The sequence below is a fragment of the Zosterops lateralis genome (genome assembly GCF_965231275.1).
Source record: "Zosterops lateralis genome assembly, chromosome: 13".
In the NCBI taxonomy this organism is placed as follows: domain Eukaryota; kingdom Metazoa; phylum Chordata; class Aves; order Passeriformes; family Zosteropidae; genus Zosterops; species Zosterops lateralis.
In genome coordinates this window covers 1,458,993-1,480,437 of record NC_139773.1, presented here as the reverse complement: position 1 = coordinate 1,480,437, position 21,445 = coordinate 1,458,993, and the positions used below count along the sequence as shown (strand labels likewise).

At 56.0% G+C, this 21,445-nt stretch overlaps 1 protein-coding gene across 2 annotated transcripts in view; it reads left to right on the top strand.

Moving 5' to 3' along the window:
• The window catches only part of LINGO1 (leucine rich repeat and Ig domain containing 1), a 58,049-nt gene extending 37,130 nt beyond the window's left edge, over nt 1-20,919 (top strand). Inside the window, exons 1-2 of one of the 2 annotated variants that reach the window (XM_083871261.1) lie at nt 4,736-4,847; nt 18,776-20,919. In XM_083871261.1, coding sequence (XP_083727387.1) covers nt 4,842-4,847; nt 18,776-20,629 — 1,860 coding nt within the window. In that variant the 5' untranslated portion in view covers nt 4,736-4,841 and the 3' untranslated portion in view covers nt 20,630-20,919. Of the gene's footprint in view, nt 1-4,735; nt 4,848-18,775 lie in introns of those variants that run through there. The other variant, XM_083871262.1, reaches the window with a different exon arrangement.
• Nucleotides 20,920-21,445: the final 526 nt, after the last annotated feature.

The following is a 21,445-nucleotide window of genomic DNA, read 5'->3' as shown; positions in this document are numbered from 1 at the left end:
ACCCCAATCTTCAGTAGCATGTGCTTGAGGGGGGTCTACACTTTTTTTTCTCCTCTTTATCCCTGTTCTCCAGAGCTTCATGGAGGTCATCATGATTTGAGATGTGCAAGGCATGAGCACGGCATCTCCTACCTCTCACTTCGCTTTCAGTTGGACAGAGAGCTGGAGATGGGTCCAACAAGCAGGGCTGTGGTGGGGACACTGGAGAGATCCCCTCCACAGCCTCACAGCCCCAGCCCATGTCCAGGGGGACATTCTGTGGCTCCTACCACTGCTATCCCAACTGAATGGCTGGTGGTCAAAGCATTTTTTGATCATTCTGCTCCAAATCAATAAGCTGACCAGAGCAGGGAGCAGTACAAGACAGTACAGAGAGAAAGCATTATGATAATACTTGATAAGGATCCTCAGTTTTGCTGAGGAGCAGCCGTACAATGTGGAATTTGGATTCCCTCCAGCTGATAATGAGAAGCCACTGGACTGACTCAGCCTGCTGTGAGGAGGCACCAGCACACATCCAGATGGCCGTGGGGATGGGGGAGCAGGAATATCCTGCCTTGCCTCTTCGTCCCACTCCCCCCACACACCCTGAAATGTCACCACCTCCAAGGGAGAACGTGATTTGGGAGCACGTTTCTCCCTGACTGCATCCACAGGGGCTTGGTGGAACAGCCTTCCTCAGGAACAAGGGCTCCTCAGGAACAAGGGGTCCTCAGGAACAGGTCCTGCTGCCAGCAGTGCTCAGGAGGGCACGGGAGGTCTGTGCCCGTGTGTTGTGCAAGGCATGCACGAGACATCAGGGTGAATCTTTCCTCCCTGTCCCAAGCAGCCATGAGTTCATGGTGCCTTCTCCCGGGACTGGTTAGAACTGGGCAGGATCATGGAGCTGGCTGCTGGTGGAGCCCAGGGGACATGTGAGGCACCCTCTTCTCAGGATGTGCAGGGGCAGAGCAGGGACAGAGCCTCCCCCGTTCCTGCTGCCAGAGGGAGGGGGCTGGAGGGGCAGACAGCCGATCTGGTGATCTGGCGTTCCCAGAGCCAGCGCTGGCAGAACTTCAAGGTGTGGTACATCTTATCTCTGCCTGGCATTTGCATGTATTTTCTCAGCTCAGCTTGTTACGACAAAAGTGTGAAAATCTGAAAGAAAAGGAATGATAATAATAATGAGAGTAATTAAAATCCACCTCCATCCTGCCTGCTCGGCCCTTTCTAGACCTATTGCAGCATTCCTGGACACGTGCACTGGGACCAAGGGAGACGAGCGTGTCCCAGGTCTGTGCCCTGAGGGGCAGGTCTGTCCCCACTGCCCAGGTCCCTCATGCAGTGTGCAGGTGCTGCCTCTCTGGGAGGGAGCTGAGAGAAGGGATAAACTCCTGCCTCCTGCCAACAGAAAGGAACCATCTGCCACAGCCCGTGATCATCTGAGGATGGCAGTGGCAAAGTGCTGGAGCATCTGTCTGAGGGATGAGCCCCTGCAGATGGACACCCAAATGTTCTTGCTGTTCCCTGCAGGTTTTAAAGAGGAACATGTTCAATGAGGGCGTTTGAGCCAAGCTACTCTGCAGCATCCAGGGGCTGCACACAGGTCAGCACAGGATAGTGGCACCTGGAAGGCTGAGGCACTTTGGGTCACTCCAGGCTGCAAAAAGGAGGTTGAACCAGTCGAGGGGTTGACCCACAACAGCTGGAGTTGGTCTCTACAACATGGGGGAGGCCAGTAAAGGTGATGGGAGAGGGAAAAAAGGCGTTAGCTGCAAAGCTGTCAGCTGCACATAGCTATAGGCTGTTAGTGGGGACAGGAGGGGATGGTACTTCCAGTGAGGCTTGGTTGTGTGCTGCTGGCTGTCCCCAGCACACTGTCACCATGCTACAGCACCTCAGGGACATGAACAGTAAGGTCACCAGTCATGATGGGTCAGTAAATGCAGAAACACGGGAGCCTTTGGGGCTTCTGAGCAGGGCCAGTGCAATTCCTCCAGCAGAGATCAGCAGGGTTCATTGCTGTTTTTGCTTCATTGCTCATCTGCCTTTGTTCAAAGTGTCCTTGAGGCTGTCAGGGTGAGGAAGTGTTGCCCATGAGGTGGGCTGAGAGTTAAAGCAAGAAAAACCCCCAAATGACAGTGCTGCTCCTTGGGCAAGTTGGTTGTACTGGCTCCTCTTACACTCTGGCACTGGGAGCAAGGGGCTCCAGCTTCGAGAGCAGCTCTTAGGTGATGTTTTTTTTTCTCCCTGCACTCTCCATCCTTCCCATAGCCTCTCCCCACTGCTGGCCAAAATGCAGAGTGTAGCTGTCAGAGCAAACCAGGGCTGTGCCTCACTGCCTTTCCTGGGGCACTCATGCTGCCTTCCCCTCTCCTGCTGCCCCTGGTCCCTCCACCCTGCTCCAAAATAATGGAGCCATAGAATGGTTTGCATTGGAAGAGGTCTCAAAGATCCAAACTCCTGCCATGAGCAGGGACACCTTCCACTTAGACCAGCTTGCTCAGGACCCCATCTAAGCTGGCTTTGGGCACTTCCAGGGGAAGGAATCACACGCTGAGGGTACACAGAAGGCAGGGTTTGCACTGTTCTGTAGCAGATGAGTGCACACATGCCATCGTAGCCCAAAAGCTCATCCCTGCTGCTGCACGCCCAGTCCCCCATCCTGCGCCACTCGGCTCGCTCCCAGGGTGGGGATGGCCGTCGGAGCAGAGGTGGGAAAGACGGTCTTGGAAGGCCCCCTGCTTCCAGGCAGTGCATAGCATCACTCTCACACATCACTAGTGCTGCTTGCATGGCGTACTTGCCGTGTCTTTGTGGAAGGGCTGAGGTGAAATTTCTCCCCTCACAAACCAACAATTGTAGGAATTATTCCCGAGTGTTACTATGGAATACGCGGAGCCCTGCACTTTAGCGGGGCTTTAACGGAGGGAGAAGGAGGGCGGAAGCATTGGAAACGGCATTCAGCGCTCTTAGCCTGTCTTTTGTCCTCTGTTTGTTTTTTTTTTTCGTGGCCGCATTCAGATTGCTGGCTTTGTCTGTGTTTGTGAAGTGCTATTAACATCGATGGCATTGCTGCCATAGCCATAACAATAAGAGGCATCGATCCGCGCTGAGTAAAGGTCTGAGGACCACTGAGAGGGGCCAGGCTGAGTTTCCTTGATGGCAGGAGGAGGCAGGTTGTCACCCCACCGCGTTTCTTGCCACGAGGATGCCGTGCCCAAGCCCCCGCAGGGATCCACACCTGCTGAGTGCCCACTCTGCCAGCCCGGCCGGGGTCTGTGCCCGTGGGAGCCGAAGAGTGGTCAGGAGTGGGAGCAGAGAGTGGAGTGATTCAGCCCTCAGCTGGCGAGTTCACCGTGCCCACCCTTTGTTTGTTCCTCCTCTGCTCAGAGCTCGCCTGTGCCAAGCAGGAGGATAATGGGGCTCCGGGGAGGCAGCGGCCTCTACCTGAGTGCCAGGAGGGGCTCCAGCTTCCCGGGGCTTGCTCGTAGCCCACTGCCGAGACGTGAGCTTGGGATGGCTTCTCCTGTGCTCCCATGGCAGGCTAGGGGGAGGCCATCACCCAGCAGAGGCCTGGGGGGCCAGCTCAAAAGCTCCCAGTTGCTGAAAGAGCTGTTCAAGGGAAGGCTCACGGGAGCCAGTGAAGAGACTCGTGGCCCCAGCCCGTGCTGCTGCAGAGGGCCCTGGTGTCCCTGCCTTGGGTCCGCCTTGGCCAGCAGCCAGGGACAGCTGGGTAAAGCAGGACGGAGCAGGAAGCACCCCAGGAGAGCCCAGCTGAGGGGGAAGCAGGAGGGGAAAGTGCACATTACAAGCAAAGTTTGTGTCTGGAGAAATCGGCCTCAGCTGCGAGACCCAGCGCTCGGCAAATCTAATGCTGCTCGATAAAGAGTGTCCATTCTGGAAAAGGGGAAGCGGTGGGCAGTGCTCGGGAAGTCGTGCACACAGTCCTGAATGTGCGGCCACCCGCTCAGCATGCGCCGGACCCTCCCAGGGGGTCTTTGGGATCACCAGGTCCCAGACCTGTTCTCGGAGGCGTCCCGTCACTGCAGCCCTTTCCCTCTTATGTGCCGGGGTGGGACAGTGTAAAGAGGAGCAAAACGCTGTGCTGAGGTAGCTGCGGTAGGACGGACCCTCCGGAATCCCCAGGGCAGCCCGGCATCGTCTCTCGGCGGACGCGGGCAGGGCTGGGCACCGTCGCGGCGGTGACGGGCAGAGCTCCGTTGGTCCGTCTCTGCGGGCGGCGGGGCTGCACCGACGGCGGCGGGGCGGGAGCTCCAGGGCCCCCATTCATCGAGCGGCCCCGGTTCGCGCAGGATCCGTCCCCGCTCCCCACGCCCCGGGGACCCGCACCCCCCGCGCGGAGCGGGGGCGGCGGCGGGAGGAGGGACCGGCCGCAGCCGCCGCTGCCGTGCCCGCCGCTCCGCGCACCGCCCCGCGCCCGCCGCCGGCTCCTCCCGGAGGGGAGGCGGGGGCCGGCAGCACCCAGCCCGGCCCCGCCGCGGCAGACCCGGCCGGCGGAGCGGGCGTGCGGAGCCCAGGCCGAGCCAGCCGCCCGCCCGCCCGCGGGGACGATGCCGCCGCCCCGAAGCGCCGCCGGCCGCCCGGGCGGTGAGGGCAGGGAGCCGCCGGCCCCGCGGCCCTAGGGCGGCCCCGGCGGGGTCCCGTGCCCGGCCCGGCCCGGCCCGGCCCTCCCTCCCCCGGGCGCGGGACTGGGGGACGGCCCGGCCCCGGGAGCGCCGCCGCCGCCGCTCGTGCTGTCGCTGCGGAGAGGGGGAGCTGCGCTACTGCAGGTGGAGGTTTGGCGGGGGGGCCGGGGGAGATGCCATTTCTGACCGAAGGAGATCGCCGGCGAGGATGAGATGCGGGTAAGCGGGACGGGGGACCGGAGCGGGGCTGGCGGGGCGGGGAGCGGGGTGGGGGCTCCGCGGCCCCGGCACGGCGCTGCCCCGGCACGGCGCTGCCCCGGGGCCGGACCCGCGCCGGTGCGGAGGGCGCTGGGCTGGGAACTTGGTGCGTGCCCCGGGGTGCGGGAGAGCCGTGCGCTTCAGGAGCTGCCGCCCTCCAGCCCCGCCGGTGCGGATGCTGCCGCCTCCCCGCCCCGCTCTGCCCGGGCGCTCTCCTCTGCCCATCTCCTCCCCGCACCCCCGCACCCTTCCCGCAGCCTCGGCGCAGCTCCTGCGGGAGCTACGAACCAGGCGGGGCCGGGCTTCGGGGCCCAGGGTCCCAGCCAGAGGGCTGAGGCTCGGCGGGATTGAGGCTGTCTCCTGATGGGCATTATCCTCCTCTTCTCCCGGTAGTTCCCGGGTGAATTGGCCGGCCTGGAGCAGATGCCTTGTTCAGGTAGGGAACGGGTAGTCTGGACAGCGCTACCCTCCGGGACCGGCAGGGGAGCCGGGATCAGCCTCAAGCTGGCTGTGCCCATCTCCAGCCCAGCAAGGGTTAACTCAGGAGGAGGAATTGTTCCTCTGCCCATCCCCAAAGCAGCGGCATTAAGGGTTAAAGACGGGCAGGGAGAGCTCCAGCCTGAGCGACCAGATAGGAGGCAGGAGTCATGGGGAAGGGGTATTTTTCAGAGCAGGGGTTCACCTGTCTGTCACCAATCCCCCCAGCCTGGAGATAGGTGAGTCGGGGCCGTGGGGAGTTAATGCCGAGTGGGGTGATTCCTCAGGCTCTGGGGGCTCTGAAGGGTCCCCCACACCCCGGAGCCAGGAGCCAACCCGGAGAACTGGAGATGCTGGGCCAGGTCAGGCTGCCGGCGCGGGCTCTGCCCTCGGTTTGTGTCTGGCAGGAAAAAGAAGTGATTGATGTTAAAGGAGCTCCACAAGGCAGGGGATTGCGAGGACGCCCAGGAGCCTTCTTGGCAGAAGGGCTCTGGGAGCCCTCCCGGGCGGTGCCGGTGCTTGTTGTCTCCGTTACTGTGTGTAGGTTATTGGATTTTTCACCTTGCACTTGGATGTATAAATAGCCCGAGTGACAGGTAAAGGCACGACTCGATCCAGGTGCTGGAAATGCCACCTCCGAGAAGGACTGGAAGTGTTGGTGCCGCGAAAGTGATTTGCACGAGGAGGGAGGGACGGCGGGTGAGCGTGGGCACCGGTGGGGTCGGGTCTGCTCGGGCTGGTTGGCGTCGCCGAGGCTGTGCTGCCTCTCCCTGCCTGTCCCTGCCCCAACTGCCGCCCCAGCAATTGCCGTCCGCGGTCCTTCCCAGCAAACGCCCTTTCCAGCAGCGACTGTCGCCGCTGGCCGGCAGCAGGGGATCGGTGTGACAGCCCTGCTGCTCTCCGGGGGCTTTACTGGCGGGGGGAAGTTCAGGCATTCCCTGGAAGAGCCCCACTCCATGGATCTCCTTGCATCTCCCCTTTCTCTGCACCGTTCCCAGAGCCCGGCTGTGGCTCTGCAATGATACCCGTTCCACAGCCCTGTCCCAGCCCTCCTGCCAGCCTTAACCCTCTCCTCCCTTCTCCTGAACCTTGCAGTAGCCCCGACCTGACCTTCACACACGCTGGAACTGTGGAGCAGCGGTGTGGCCGTGCCTGTGGCCATCTCCTCCAGCACAGGGCTGCACGGACCGTACAGGACTGCCCAGTCCATCCCCACCCAAAGGCAGCGATCCCAGCCCATCCCCACCCAAAGGCAGCGATCCAAGCCCATCCCTACCTCATAGGAGCTATTCTAGACCCTATCCCAGCCCATTCCCACCCAAAGGCAGCGATCCAAGCCCATCCCTACCTCACAGCAGCTATTCCAGCCCATCCCCACCCTATGACAGCTGTCCTAGCCCATTCCTACCTTCCAGCTGCTATCCCAGCCCTTCCCCACCCCACAGCACCTATCCCAGCCCTTCCCCACCCCAACACCAGCTATCCCAGCCAGCATCACTGCCCAAACCTTTCTTCTCTGTCTGTTCCCTGGTTCCAAGAGCACCCTTTGCACCCCGGGCCTCTTGCAGAGGCAGATGGCCACAACAGCTGTGCCTGTCCCAGGTGCCAGGAGCAGGGGGCAGCTCAGCTCCCCCGTGATGGTGCCAAAGCCTCACTCAGCCCTCTGCCCATCCAGCAGAGTGGGCTGGGGCACGGTAGGAAGGAGGACTGTGTCTGGGTTGGCTGTCCCTTCTCACCTGCTGCTCCTTGCTCCTTCCACCTGTTGGTGTGCTGAATGTCACGGAGGAGAGGAGAGGAGGCCTCTGGAGCTCTCAGATGATAAGCAAGGCCAAGAGAGAAATGTGACCCTGGGCTAAAGCCTCCACATCTTCCCACAGAGAATTTTCTCCATAGCACCTGCCTGCTCCAGTGCTCAGGCTCTCGCTGGGTCTCGTGGGACAGGCAGGAGGTGACTGGAGGAGACAGTGGAGCTGCTTTTACAGCTCCGGGGGAAGCATCAGGTTTTCCAGGCCTTCTTGTGGATGGATTAATTACTAAACAAATGGCTGTAGCACTGTAACTCCGTACTGTGCTGCAGTTACTCTACACCTGTAATGTAATTACTGTGTGATACCTCTAATTACCACTGTTTCCTGGAAGGTTAACAGCATCACTGAAGGACTTCTGGTTTCTTCAGTGTCCTGCTTCACATAGCCACAGTAGCACTGCTGAAGTTGGTGCTGCTCCATGTAAGTGACAAGTATAAAATCCTCTAACTTGGGGCTTTAATTCAAGGGTTGATAAATCCCTTTATAATAACATCACAATTATAGTGTAATTTCAGTTGCTGAGTTATCACAACCCAGATAATGGCTTGATGAGGTATGTTGGATGACCACTGGGTGCTGCTATTTGGTGGGACCCTATCCTTGGAGGCTGAGTTGGCAATGGGCACATCTCTGTGAACATTCAGATGGAAAATACAACTCCCAGCTTGGCCAGGGTGGGTGTTTGGTGTCTCCAACACACCCAGTGCACTGAGTCAGCAGCTCTCCTCTGTTCTCTGCTGAACCTCGAGCAGGGTTCATCCTACCATGAACAGAAATGGCTTTTGGTGGGAAAAGAGCCAGAAGAGCTTTTCAGGTAGTAGGGAAGGCTGGGATGAGAGAGAAAAGGGCTCCAAATGCTTAAGTCAAGTCAAACAACCCAAGAAAAACAGAGGGAGAAAGAAATGGAAGGTCATGACTTCAATTTTCTTCTTAGTCAATTTTTTCCACTTTCTTTCCATCCAGGAGAGTAAAAATGAGAGCTTTTGGCAGGGAATGGCTGCAGGGAGAGAGATCTCTGTGCCTCTGCTGTGTGTCCCAGCACCTTGTGACCATGCCTGGGGATGTGCCTTGCTCACAGCCAGTGCTGGTGGCTGTTTGAACCTGCTGCCTGTTGGGCAGTGCCAGGGCACATGTGATACAGAGGGAGAATGGGAATGGGGACAAACACCAGTCAGAGTCCCTCCTCCCAGTGCTTCTCCAGCCCCCAGGCACTGTCAGCAGTATGGTGTGGCCTCTGTCCCCTTGTCACCAGGAGAAAGCTGTGCCACACAGAGGTGGCTGTGTCTGAGCAGCGTTAATTGTCAGTTTGACCCCAGCAATTGAATAAATGCTGATAAATGTCACCTAGAGTGACATCATCATCTCCCCTTCAGCCCAGGCAGGGAGAGTGTGGCTCTCTCCATCCCTGGGGGCAGGAGGTCACACCAGTCAGACTTGAGAAGGGGGCCAGCCTTGAGCAGAGACCCCAACCATTGTGCTGGGGTGAATCCTGGGTGATTCCCACCCTTCAGGAGCAGCAATTAGGAATAGCCAGTGGACCTCCCTGGGCCTGCACGGGATGCATGGACTATATTGGTGCAGCACGGCTGTGTTGGGGGAGCCCTGCCATGAGCCCACCAGTGGCTCAGTCCTCCCTCTGGCCTCAGCAACATCTTGGCCACTATCTCTTGCCTCTCCCAGGCCTTTGCCACATCCAGACAGCATCTCCTACCTGAGCAAGGATCAGGCAGGGCACCAGGTCAGTGTCCCTGTCACAGGGGCTGGGCAGCTTGGCTTTGTTTTGCTTATTCTCATGGTTAAGCTCAGAAATGGTTCTGTTTAACCATCCTGCATGGGTTTTTTTCCATCATTTTATTTACCTGTCTCTGCAAGCTGATCAGTGCCTTGGCATCCTGCAATGGATGTGTGTACAATGAGCATTCCTCTCCTGGGCTCCACAGGAATGTCCTGGCAGAGGCCAAAGGCTTTGAAGCACTTGTGTCCTTTGTCTCAGGGCTGGGGTCATTGTCCTAAGGTGGGGACGGTCCTTGGGTGAGCTGGAGGAGGGAGCAGGGACAGAGTGAGGTGGTGCAGGACTGGGCTGTGCTTTCCAGGACATGATTCCTGTGCTCCAGCATTGTCTAAGGGATGCTCAAACGGCAAAATGCCTGTGGATGCCATCAGACTGGGCCACCCTCTGCTCTTGGGAACAGGCTGGCCATGGCTCCCTGGGGATGTGCCCCTGACCCAGCCCTGCTCTGGGGGCTGTAAGGTTCCTGATGCAGCCCAGCCCCGGCCACCCCACACAGCCCTCACTTCCCTGGCAGCCCTTCCCCTCCCTACCCTAATATTGCTCTTACTTATATCAGTAGGAACCACAATCACTAATTTTTTTGTCATTTCCATTCTGTTTCTTCATCAGAATGTAAAACATTAAATATCACTCTGGTAATTATGGTTAATTTCATAACCTGCACCTTAATTGGATTGGTCTCTGATGGGGAATTCTTGTAGGAGGGAGAAGCAGAAATATTTTGACGTGATGTATTCTTTCAGCTCTTTGTTTGGATTTGAGATGTCGAGTGTGAAATGGGAAACAACTGATTTAGACCTCAGAGGCAACCTGGGGGTGGTGAGCAAAGCCTGAGCATTCCAGAGGCACTTCTCATCCTCCAGCAGCCAAACCTCTCCCTCCCGTGCCCAAACCCAGCCTTTCTCCACCCCTCCTTTAGATTGGGAATAGTCACAGAGAGCCATACCCATCTGGTCTACCCAGAATGTGAGCCTGAGGAGCCGGGGAGGCACCACAGTAAGAAATGGCCTGTAGCTGGTTCTGCTGTCCAGTGCTTTGTGCGCTGCCGCACAGAGCAATGCATGGCACTCCACAGGCTCCCTGTGGGTCCCAGGACTTCAGGAATGTGAGGGACACCCACAAGGACCCCTGTTTCCTGCTGGGAATTGGCAGACAACAGTCCCTGGACATCCCCAGGGCTGGAGAGGGACCAGTCTCCTTGTGCCATGGTGGACAGGGCTATCTCAGTGCTGCTGTCCAGGGCAGGCAGTGCCCCAGTGCCCGTCGCACAGAGCCGGCCTCTCCCTGCCACTCTGCGCCCGAGCTACGGTTTGCTCTGGGAGCCGCAGGATTGCACTGCCATTAGGTGCTGCCATTAAACTGATTTGTGCTCAGCCTGTTTATCCTTTTCAATGGGAAACGGCACCGAAGCGGCAGCGCAGTGCAAACCCCGGCCTCGCATTTCCGATTGCATTCCCATGCACTGGATTTCCCCGTGATCACTTTTGTTCTCACGTACAGCCCAGAGCGCAGGCTCCATGTCATTATCCTCAGCGCTGGGAGAGGAGGAAAGGGCAGAAAGCATTGCATTCAGCTGAAGCAAAACACAGCAAACCCACCCCATGTCTGCCTTCTTTGGAGGGCAGTGGGGAGCCACTCCATCCCCATGGTGGGTCCCTCTTTTTTTTCCATGCCCACGGGCTCAGCATGTCCTGTTCCTTCAGTCCTGTCCTTCCTGTCCTCAGTATTCCTCCTGCACCAGGCTGAGTCTGCCACTGTGCTGACACTGACACCCCTTGGCATGGGCATTAAAATGACTGTGCCTTGCACAGCCCTGTACCTGCCAAGGATTTCTATCAGCCCAAACCCTGTCCAGGCCACATCCCGCAGCACCTCCCTTCCTGCAGGATTTGGGCTGGGAAGGGCTGGTAGCCCCTTGCCTGCTCTGCCCGGCTGTGTGGGTTCAGCTGGATGCAGGAAGGGCGGGCTCAGCCACAGCTCGGCACAGTTTGTTTTTATCTAATCCATTTTATTGTTGAATGAAACAATAACAGCAAATACAGGCCCTGAAGACAAGCCATAAATAATGCAAAAATCAAACAAGTGAGAAAGGGGGAAAGAAAAAGGAATTATACATGTAAAACCAGCCCAGAGAAAACGAGCCTGGGAAGAGGAATCTTCCCTCTGCACTTGCTATTGCTCATGCTTTCTTTTCCTCCCTTTTTTCTCCGTTTCACTCCCTGGAAATTCCTGCGGCACCAAATTTGTGATTATGTGAACAAAACTTAATAATAACTGGGAGCAGGGGGAGAGAGAGAGATGTGGCTTGCAGGAAGGAGTTGGGAAATGAGGTGCATGGAGCGAACTGGGGCTTCCATCTCTCTCAGTGCTTTGAACAGAGCTGTGCCCCTGGCATCCTGCTCTGCCCCATGTCCCTGCGGGCTGTGGAGCAAGGACAGCTCTGCTGATGCCACCAATGCTCCTGGGAGCCCTGGCAGCACAGCACGCACTGTCCCTCCACACTTGCCACTTGTCCCACTGGTGGGTGATCCCAGAGCTGGCTCTGTCGGGCTGGGCTGCACTTGGCTTCTCCCAAAGGCTTCCCAAGCCACTTATTTTAGGCAGCAGTATAAAAATACCAGGGCTGGTCCTAAAGGGGGTAAATCAGCAGGTTTCCCTGAGGTCAGCAAAGCTGACGGCTTTATGTCCTATGTCCTTTGAAGTTCTCTTGCCACTATCCCAAAGGTTTCCAGGGGAAACGTAGTGCTCTGGAGCAGCCCTTGTACTTTTCTTGGTATCTTGTGCTGGTCGTAGGGGATTTAAGAGATGTGGCCTGGGAACAGAAGTGATGCTGTAAGTACAGTCTTAGCTTAAATTAAATATAAGGAATGTGACTGGTCCCTGGCCCTGCTGTTCCCCAGCCTTTGGGACTTTGATCTGGGGTTTCAACCTTTGAGCAGTGGCAGGGATGCAGTAGGGATACAGTGGTTTGGAGTGGTGGCATTTAGAGGAGGGTCACATCCCAGAGCCTCGGCACTGTTCTCTGATGGCCCTTGGGACCAGGGTGTTGGGCTGGTTTGGCATTTGTTTTCCTGCTGAGGCAGCTCTGGGTAAATGAGGGCAGGAGGCACTGGTGGGGCTCCCCCAGCTTTGTCTGTCAGCCCTGGGTTTCTGCTGCTGGAGCTGCTGGTGCTCCAGCCATTCTCTGGGCACTGAGCAGAGCTCTGTGCAGCTCTAGAGCCATGGGATGTCTTCTGGTAGCTGGAGGGCATTGGATGTTCCCAGGCAGGGAGCAATAGGAGGGAGCTACTGGTCTTTCCCGGTGCTCCCAGGTGTGGTTTGTCTCAGCCTGGCAGAGCTGTGTCCTCTCCCTGCTGGGACACTGGCCACAGCACAGGCTGGAGCCTGGGTCTGGGCGAGCAGGAAGCCCCTGTCACCAGCCCAGCCCACAAGGCAAGCCCACCCAGCGATGCCATCTGCTCCTGGCCGGGAGGAGAGGCACTCTGGCAGTGGGGTGACTTTGTTCCAGCTGCTTTTGTGCCATGTCAGGAGCTGTGCTGCCCTGCACGCAGGGTCCAGCTCAGGCTCCGTGCAGCTGGGCTCTGGCTGATTCAGCAGCACTGGGAGCTGCTGGGAAGGACTGCTGCCTGCCTGGGCTGTGCCCAGCCTCCAGCACCGGCACTGCCGCCCTGTGCAGGGCCCTGGGAGAGGTTCAAGGGAGCACAGAAGGCATTTGGGCCATGGGCACGTTGCAGGGGGATGCCTTTGCAATGTCACTGTGACCCTGGCGGCTCTCCCAGCAGACACACTCCTTGGACTTTCTTTCAGCTATTCAGGGCAAGTGTTTCCATTGCCCTGAGAAGAGCCTGGGGCATTTTTCCATCAGTCTTTCCCAGCTATAGACAGGGGAGAAGAACCATCTCGGCAGACCCTCATGGTACACTGGAGCCTCCTGTACCCAGTGCTCACTGATTAAAGTGCAAATTGAGCTGGGTACCTTCAGTGCGCACTTAAAACGTCCTGGTGACCCAGCCCATATCCACAGAGACAGCAATCCCGAGGAAATTTGCCAAAATAAGGGAAGAAGAAGGAGAATCACCATTCAAATAGTGCACGTCCTTCCCAGTGCCCACCAGCCATCTCTTCCTGACCCAGCCCTAGAAGTCTCCAGCCAACCCTTGAGAGCTATTCCCTTGGCAAACACAACTCCCCTGCTCTTTGGCTCTCACAGGTAATAAAAAATGACCCTTCTCTAGGCTCACCTGACCTGGGTGAAGCACTGAACCACTGCTGTGGCAGCAGTGACGAGTCCATGTCCTGGCCACCTCAGCCCATGAGCAGGGGAGCATGGCTGGCCCTAAAATCCAGCTCCACTCTGCACTGCAACCCTCACCCTCCTAGTTTATCCTGTGCTGGCTCAGGGCTTTACACCCTCAATATCCACAGCTGCCTTTGCAACTACTTATTGATCCCTTGTCAGGATGTTTTCTCTGCTGATGGGGCACTGAGGCATGTGCAGCCAAAGAGAGCAAAGGTATGAGGAGGGTGAGGAGATCTTGCACAGATATGATCACAGCAAGAAACAGCCTCAGCAAAAACTGCTCTGAGCTTCAGCATCCTGCACAGACAACCAGGATCTCCTTCCCATCATCTTGCTCCAATAACCCACCTGAAAACAACTCTCCAGGTTGGCTCTGGGCCACTGCTGATTGTTGCTCCACTGTACATAGCTGTCCCTGTGTGGGGTCAGGTAGATCCACAGCCCAGATTTAAACCAGGAGACAGCTGGGCCAAAGTCTCCCTTTACTAGCATTCCAGCCCCTCAGCCCATGTTAGAGCTCTTCTCCTCCCTGGGCATCTCCCTGTTTTTTCTGCTCTTTTTTCCCTCTGGCTTGGTGCTTTCCTGACTGCCTGTGGTGCTGGGGACACCACATTTTGGGTGGCAGAGCCTGTTTCCTTGGGGTGCCTTTGCAGGGTGCTCCCATGGGCCAGCCATGGCCGAAATGTGGTGCCAGCCGGGCGGTGTCAGTGCCGGAAGGGAATTTGCATCTTCAATACTTCTTCATGCTCTTTTACAGCTTCAGAGCAGCTGCCAGAGCAGATCAGGTTGCCTCACACCTATTCCAGGCTCCCACCTCAGAGCTGCTGAAAGCAGATACTCCAGGAGGCTGAGCAAGAGCTCCCAGCTGGAGAGCTGTGCCTTCCTGTGGGAAGGAGCAGTGACCTCAGCAGCTGTTGGCTGGTAGGGCTGGGGGTGGGCACTCCTCTGCCTGACCTGCCTTGGCTCACTGCCTTGCACAGCTTGCTCCTGTGTCCCCACCACACTGAGAGCTCCTTCTCATCTTCTGCCTGTTTCTCCTCCCTTCTTTCACCCTCCTGTGCTGCTCCTGGATGATTTGGGGCCAGGCCAGGACACAGGACAGCCCTCTAACCCTTTGTTAGCAGCCCAGCCATTAGTGAAGGCCGAGAGGAATGTGGTGGCAGGTCTCCATTGCCCAGACCAGTGCTGTGCCCACCAGCCAGCCCTGGAAGCACTCAGGGATCACTTTATGCTCTCCCTCTTTGATTTCTTCTTCTCCATGTGAAGCACAGTGATTCCAGAAGGGAAACCACCTCCTCTGCCTGATGCTCCCACCCATTGCAGCCCATCCTTGAGCAGGGGGGAGATGGGCAGTTACTGCCAATGCCTGCACTCTAGGACTGAGTGGGAAAAGAGGAGGAGGAGGGAGGAGACAGGGTGGAGAGGAGGGAGAGACAAAGCAAAAAGGCCCACAAAGGTACGCTGGACACAAGGGAAAATAATGAGAGGAGGAAATGGGCACAAACGTGTTTGGCAAATTAAAGTGGCTTGCTTTGTTCTGCTGCTTTGCAGATTGCTACAGGAACAGTGCAGAGCCCAGGGTCTGGATAAGGAACTCCTCTAGCAGCAGGAAAGGTTGTTAAATATTTATTTGCAAACCTGGAGTCTTTGTCTCTAAAACATAGTCAAGTTCAATAAAATTTGATTTAGCTGGAGCGGTTTGGAGGAGACAAAAGCATGGACTTAGGGAACTGTGTCTTTTTGGCTTCATACAAAGCCATCAGGGCAGAGATGGCATGAGCCTATGGCTGAACTCACCCCCACACTGAGGATGTCCAGCACTGCTGAGTCCAGCTCATGCCTGTGCTCAGCCAACAGCACCAGGTTGGCTCCTGCAGGGACAGGGTGGGGACGCTGAGACCCCAGAGCACTGTGGGCTCCTCTCCCTTCTGGGATATGGCTTGCTTTGTCCTAAATTGCCTGTTGTCGCTTGATGCTCTCAGAAGCATCTGGTTCAAGGGTGAACATCTCCCGCCCTGTAATTTATGGCTGCCAGGTGGGCTTAGAGCTGACTCAGGGATTTTTGCCTCCTGCTCGCTCGCTGTCAGCACAGCAGATCACTCTCTGCTCGATGGGGTGGGGAGCAGGGGACAGCCCAGGGACAGCAGTGACAGTGGTGGGCATGGCCGGCTGCTGCCTACCCCTTTGGGCATCCTCAGGAGCACACGCAGGGGCAGAGCCTGGGCTCCCTTTTGGGTCAACACCCAAGTTTGGCTTTCCTGGGTTTGTTCCTCCCACACCTCCCACAGGGCAGCCTGTGCCTGTCACACTGGAGCAAACCCCACCTACATGAGTGCTTCAGTCTGGCCCCAAGCTGCACTTCCAGGCACAGGCCCAGAATGGCCTCTCCCCTCCCAGCACTGAGCACAGGCAGAGGCACTGGGCAGGTCCTGCTGCATTTAGCACCAAGGCAGTGCTCCGGTGCGTCCATCTGCGCCTCTTGGGCCGAGGCCGACACCTTCCCACAGGAAGGGACTGTGCTTCAGAGCCTCAGCCCTGGGCAGCAGGTGGTGAGGACAGGGGTCAGTGGCTGCCATGGCTCTGAGCAGGAGTTTTGCTTTGGCTTGCACTGGGTTTGCTCATTGCCTAAATGCAGCGAGTCTGGTGGCTGGTGCGGCAAAAAAAGCTGCTGCTTTTTTTGGTCTCTTTTTTTTTTTTTTTTTTTTTTTTTTTTTTTTTTTTTTTTTTTTTTTGTGATTGACAAAGGAGAACCATGCTCATGCCAAGGGCTGCAGCTCTCCTGGGCTGGGCCGTGCATCATGGCCACGGCCCCATCCTCTGCTCCTGCCAGGCAGCTCCTGCCGGACCATGGCCAGCACCCTGGAGGGAGGCTCAGGCAGGTTTCAGGGTCTTCCTCAGGGTAGATCCAGGAGGGCTTTGTGGAAAGCTCTTCCTGCAGGTAGCAGTTGCACAGGGGCTGTAAAGCCATGCATGCATTGCTGGCCCACAGCTCACACAAAAATCACAGTTCGAGTAATTTTTAGAAGGGCATCTCTTAATATCCACATCACCTTGAGGCACAACTATTTCTCTCTGAATCAGACAGAGGTAAATGGGAGCCAGAAGTGATTTAAAGCTCATCCTAGCTCAGAATTTTCCAGCTTATTTATTGTCTTTCTTCCAAAGCTCCTCTGTGACTCTGGCTATTAAGATTACGGATGTTTTTGTCAGGGATTGTATTTATCATGGATTTAAATTTAGCTGAGAATTAATAACGTGTGAGGTGTATCTAGACTTTAATTCTGGGCTGTGCTCATCGGTAACGCCACACAGATTCTGCTCCATTCACCTATTGCTTCTTTGCCCATATTTTACTCATCGATACTGCACAGCTCTGGCTCTGCCAAAGCTGCAGTGGGGATGACAGCACTGGACCAGAGGTGCTGGAGGTGCAGTCTCATTCCTGCTGGTCAAGAGGCAGGATTGAACTTGGGGGAAGTTGCTCTGCCCCCTCCCTATGCCCAGCAGGGACCAGAACAGGGCAGCACATGCAGGCACAGTGGAGCTTTCAGCCCAGCACACAATAAAGGCTGGTGCCTGGCACTCTTAATGAGCTGAGTGTTTTCAGTCCTGCTATAATTAAGCCCCTCAGACTGTATTTTGTTTTGCATGCCGTGTTTTTCTGTCTTTGATGGCTTTCTCAGCACGGCTGTGAGGAGCAGGAATTGGTTTCTGAGAAAAAAGGCTGCAGGCAAGCCAGTGCTTAGTAACAAGCATGTGGTGGGAGAGCAGTGCCCAAGAGGTTCCTGGCCATGGGGAGGGGTGGCATGGGCACGATGGAACAAATCCATATGCAACCTGAGCCATGCCAACCAGGGGCCAGCCTGGCTCCAGGGCACCAGCCCCAGTCCCAACCCCACCCCAGCAGCATGGCAGTGGTGGTATCTGTACTGCTGCCCAGCACCAGGGAGGTGATGATATGGGAGATGATGGATTGTAAATACCCAGCAAATGGCTCTTTGCAGCCTGGCCAGGGCCCAGGCACTCTCACTGGAAATGTTTCCATTGGACTAGGACGTGATGGCTGGACGTGAGGGAGCTCAGCATCAATCACTGGCAGGAGAGGTCCATCCCTGCACCCCTTCACTTTGGAGTGATGTGTTCAGTTTGATCCCCATTGAGCAGCCCCATGGCAGGGAGTGCAGGGAAAGGGGGAGGCGGAAGAGGACAGTGAAATCGGAGGAAACCACAGAGGGTTCCCGTGGGGACACTCACAGCCCATCACCAACTGTGCCGAGGCTGGTGGTTTCCAAGATGGTGCTGGTGGACATTTTTATAGCCAGTCCATCATCTCCCATCCTTGTATCTTACAAAAATTTTTTGAATAATTTTTTGGGAACAAAAGTGATCCTTGGGTCATATATCTGTATGAAATGATGAATATGAGCAGACATAATGGCAGGAATGTGCAGAATGCATACCAACCCCATAAATAGTGCTAGAGCAGGGAAAGTAATGGACAGGATACACAGTGATGGATACAAACGGAGCCAATGGAAGTAATGGATTGGGTGTGTTCGGTGATAGCCATAAATAGCATTAGTGGGAGCAGTGCAGAGAGTAACATAACAATAGATATAAACACGGGCTGGAGTAGCTGGAGATCTAATTTGCAATATTGATATGATTTGATTCCTCGTAACAGCCTGAACAAGGAAATAAATGCAACAAAGGCAGTGTGACAGGGAGCATCTGCTTCTGCTGGGCTGGGATGGCTCTGGGCTGGGGCACAAGCCAGCCCTGAGCTGCCAGGGAGGTCTCCTAGCCCTCCCCAGAGACATCAGCAGGAGGCTGGGTCTTTCCCAGTTGACACCAGGCTCATTATCCCAGAGACGCCCTGGACCTGACCTGAGGCTGCAGCTTGCTCTGTAGGCAGTGTCTGCCCAGTTGCTGTTTCTGAGGGGGAATGGTTTGGGTCTGCCCTTGCAGGCTGGCATGGTGGGAGGCAAGGAACTGGCCCTGGAGAAACACTGAGAGCAGCTGGGGCACGGGGGAGCACACAGGGAGGGAGCTGGCTCCCACTGAGCTGTCAGTGTTCTTCACCCCAAGTGGGGTTCCCTCAGATGCTTCATCCTGTGCTCAGCTCCTCTGTTTGCAAAGCAGCCTTTATATTCAGGCTCCATCTACAGGGAATGGAATAATTTCAAGAGCTTAAAATAGGATGTAGATAGATGTGTTTCATATTAAATTATTTTTTTAAGAAGCAGAGAAAGCTGTCTGACACAGATTCCTCAAGGCCTTCCACTCAAAATTCTGTGCACGTTCAGTCAAGTGGAAAATCAGGGAATGGGGAGGAAAGAGGGTCTTGAAGCCAAAGGGCTGGATTTCAGATGGAAAATTACCCCTCTGCTGTGCATAGGTGGTGCCTTTTGCCTTACTGTCAACTCTGCCAGGACACCACAGCTTTTGTCCTGGCTGTGCCCATTCTTTGCTCACGTGCCCCTTGCTCTTTCTCTCCCGCTGTCACCTGCAGGTGAGAGATAGGATGGTAGCTGGGGAGGCGAGTATGCGCAGCCCAATCCTGGCCTGCTGGCAGCCGATTCTCCTCCTGATGCTGGGATCCATCCTGTCCGGCTCCGCCACAGGCTGCCCGCCACGCTGCGAGTGCTCTGCCCAGGAGCGCGCCGTCCTGTGCCACCGCAAGCGATTCATGGTCGTGCCAGAGGGGATCCCCACCGAGACCAAGCTGCTGGACTTGGGCAAGAACCGCATCAAGACACTCAACCAGGATGAATTTGCCAACTATCCTCACCTGGAGGAGCTGGAGCTAAACGAGAACATTATCAGTGCCATTGAACCTGGGGCTTTCAACAACCTCTTCAACCTCAGGACGCTGGGGCTCAGGAGTAACAGACTCAAGCTGATCCCTTTGGGGGTGTTTACTGGACTCAGCAACCTTACCAAGCTAGACATTAGTGAGAACAAAATTGTGATCCTCCTAGACTACATGTTCCAGGACTTGTACAACCTGAAGTCTTTGGAGGTGGGGGACAACGACCTTGTCTACATCTCCCACCGGGCTTTCAGTGGCCTCAACAGCCTGGAGCAGCTGACCCTGGAGAAATGCAACCTAACCTCCATCCCCACGGAGGCCCTGTCTCACCTTCACGGCTTGATCGTGCTGCGGCTGCGCCATCTGAACATCAACACCATCCGGGATTACTCTTTCAAGAGGCTGTACAGGCTCAAGGTCCTCGAGATCTCCCACTGGCCCTACCTGGATACTATGACATCCAACTGCCTCTATGGGTTGAATCTGACCTCCTTGTCCATCACCCACTGCAACCTGACGTCCATCCCGTATGTGTCAGTGAGGCACTTGGTTTACCTCCGGTTCCTGAACCTGTCCTACAACCCCATCGTCACCATCGAGGGCTCAATGCTCCATGACCTGCTCAGGCTCCAGGAGATCCAGCTGGTGGGAGGGCAGCTCACCACGGTCGAGCCCTTTGCCTTCCGTGGCCTCAATTACCTGCGCATCCTGAACGTGTCAGGGAACCTGCTGACCACCCTGGAGGAGTCAGCTTTCCACTCGGTGGGCAACCTGGAGACGCTCATCCTCGACAACAACCCCTTAGCCTGCGACTGTCGGCTGCTCTGGGTTTTCCGGCGACGATGGAGGTTGAACTTCAACAAGCAGCAGCCCACCTGCTCCACCCCCGAGTTCGTCCAGGGTAAGGAGTTCAAGGACTTCCCTGACGTCCTCCTGCCCAACTACTTCACCTGCCGCCGAGCACGGATACGGGACCGCAAACCTCAGCAGATCTTTGTGGACGAAGGCCACACGGTGCATTTTGTCTGCCGGGCAGATGGGGACCCGCCACCCACCATCATGTGGCTGTCTCCCCGGAAGCACCTCATCTCTACCAAAACCAATGGGCGGCTCACTGTCTTCCCTGACGGCACGCTGGAGGTGCGCTATGCCCAGATCCAGGACAACGGCACCTACCTATGCATCGCCAGCAATGCGGGTGGCAACGACACCATGCTGGCCCACCTGCACGTGCGCAGCTACTCCCCAGACTGGCCCCACCAGCCCAACAAGACCTTCGCGTTCATCTCCAACCAGCCCAACGAGAGCGATGCCAACAGCACGCGCGCCACCGTGCCTTTCCCCTTTGACATCAAGACTCTCATCATCGCCACCACCATGGGCTTCATCTCCTTCCTGGGCGTTGTGCTCTTCTGTCTGGTGCTCCTCTTCCTCTGGAGCCGTGGGAAAGGCAACACCAAGCACAATATTGAAATTGAGTACGTGCCACGGAAGTCCGACGCGGGCATCAGCTCTGCCGACGCGCCACGCAAGTTCAATATGAAAATGATTTAACCAGGCAACAATTTGCAAATAATAATGGTGTTGTTTTGTTTTTTTTTAAAGAAAAGAACAAATGAACAAATAAAAAATAATTAACAAACATTGCTACAAACATACCGACCTCTCTCCTTCCACCGTGCCCTCTGCCCCTGTCCAAACCCACTGCGCCTGCACTGTCACCACCTCCTCCTCCTCTTCTTCTTTATACCAGGAAAACATTCAGCCGATGTCTTCAGGACTCTTGTGTTTGTAAGGACTTTGTCTGATGGACTCTGGTGTCAGATATAACTCTGAGAGGGTAAAAACAATGGGGGGGGGGGGGGGGGGGGAAGAAAGAAAAAAGAAATAAAATCAATAAAAAAGTTACAAACTTTCTTCTATAACTTTGATTTCAATAATTATGGTTTTTTATGAAAACTTGAAATAATAAAAAAACCCTATTTCCTATAGATAGTTGGAATGCAAAATCTTGACTTCTTGATCTGTCCAGTTCTGTACCTGGCAAGTGCTGGTTTTCTTGCCTCAGAGGCACCTCCCAGATGCCTTGCCAAAAGCAGCTGCAGTCCCAGCCCAGGGCGAGTCTCCTACTGACACCAAAGACACCTCCTGCAGTGCCTTGCTTTGCACTAAGAGGAGTCTCACCATTTTTCCTGGTTTTATAGTCAGTTCCCCTGCCCATCCCCAAAGCCTGTGGAGCAGGGCTGTGACACTGATGTCTATAAGCAGTATGGAGCAGAAAGGGCTGTGCTTTCCTGCCCCATTGCAAGGTTGGCCCTGCCCGTGGCCTCCACACTGGGAGTCAGTGGGGCCAGAGGCTTTGCCTACTGC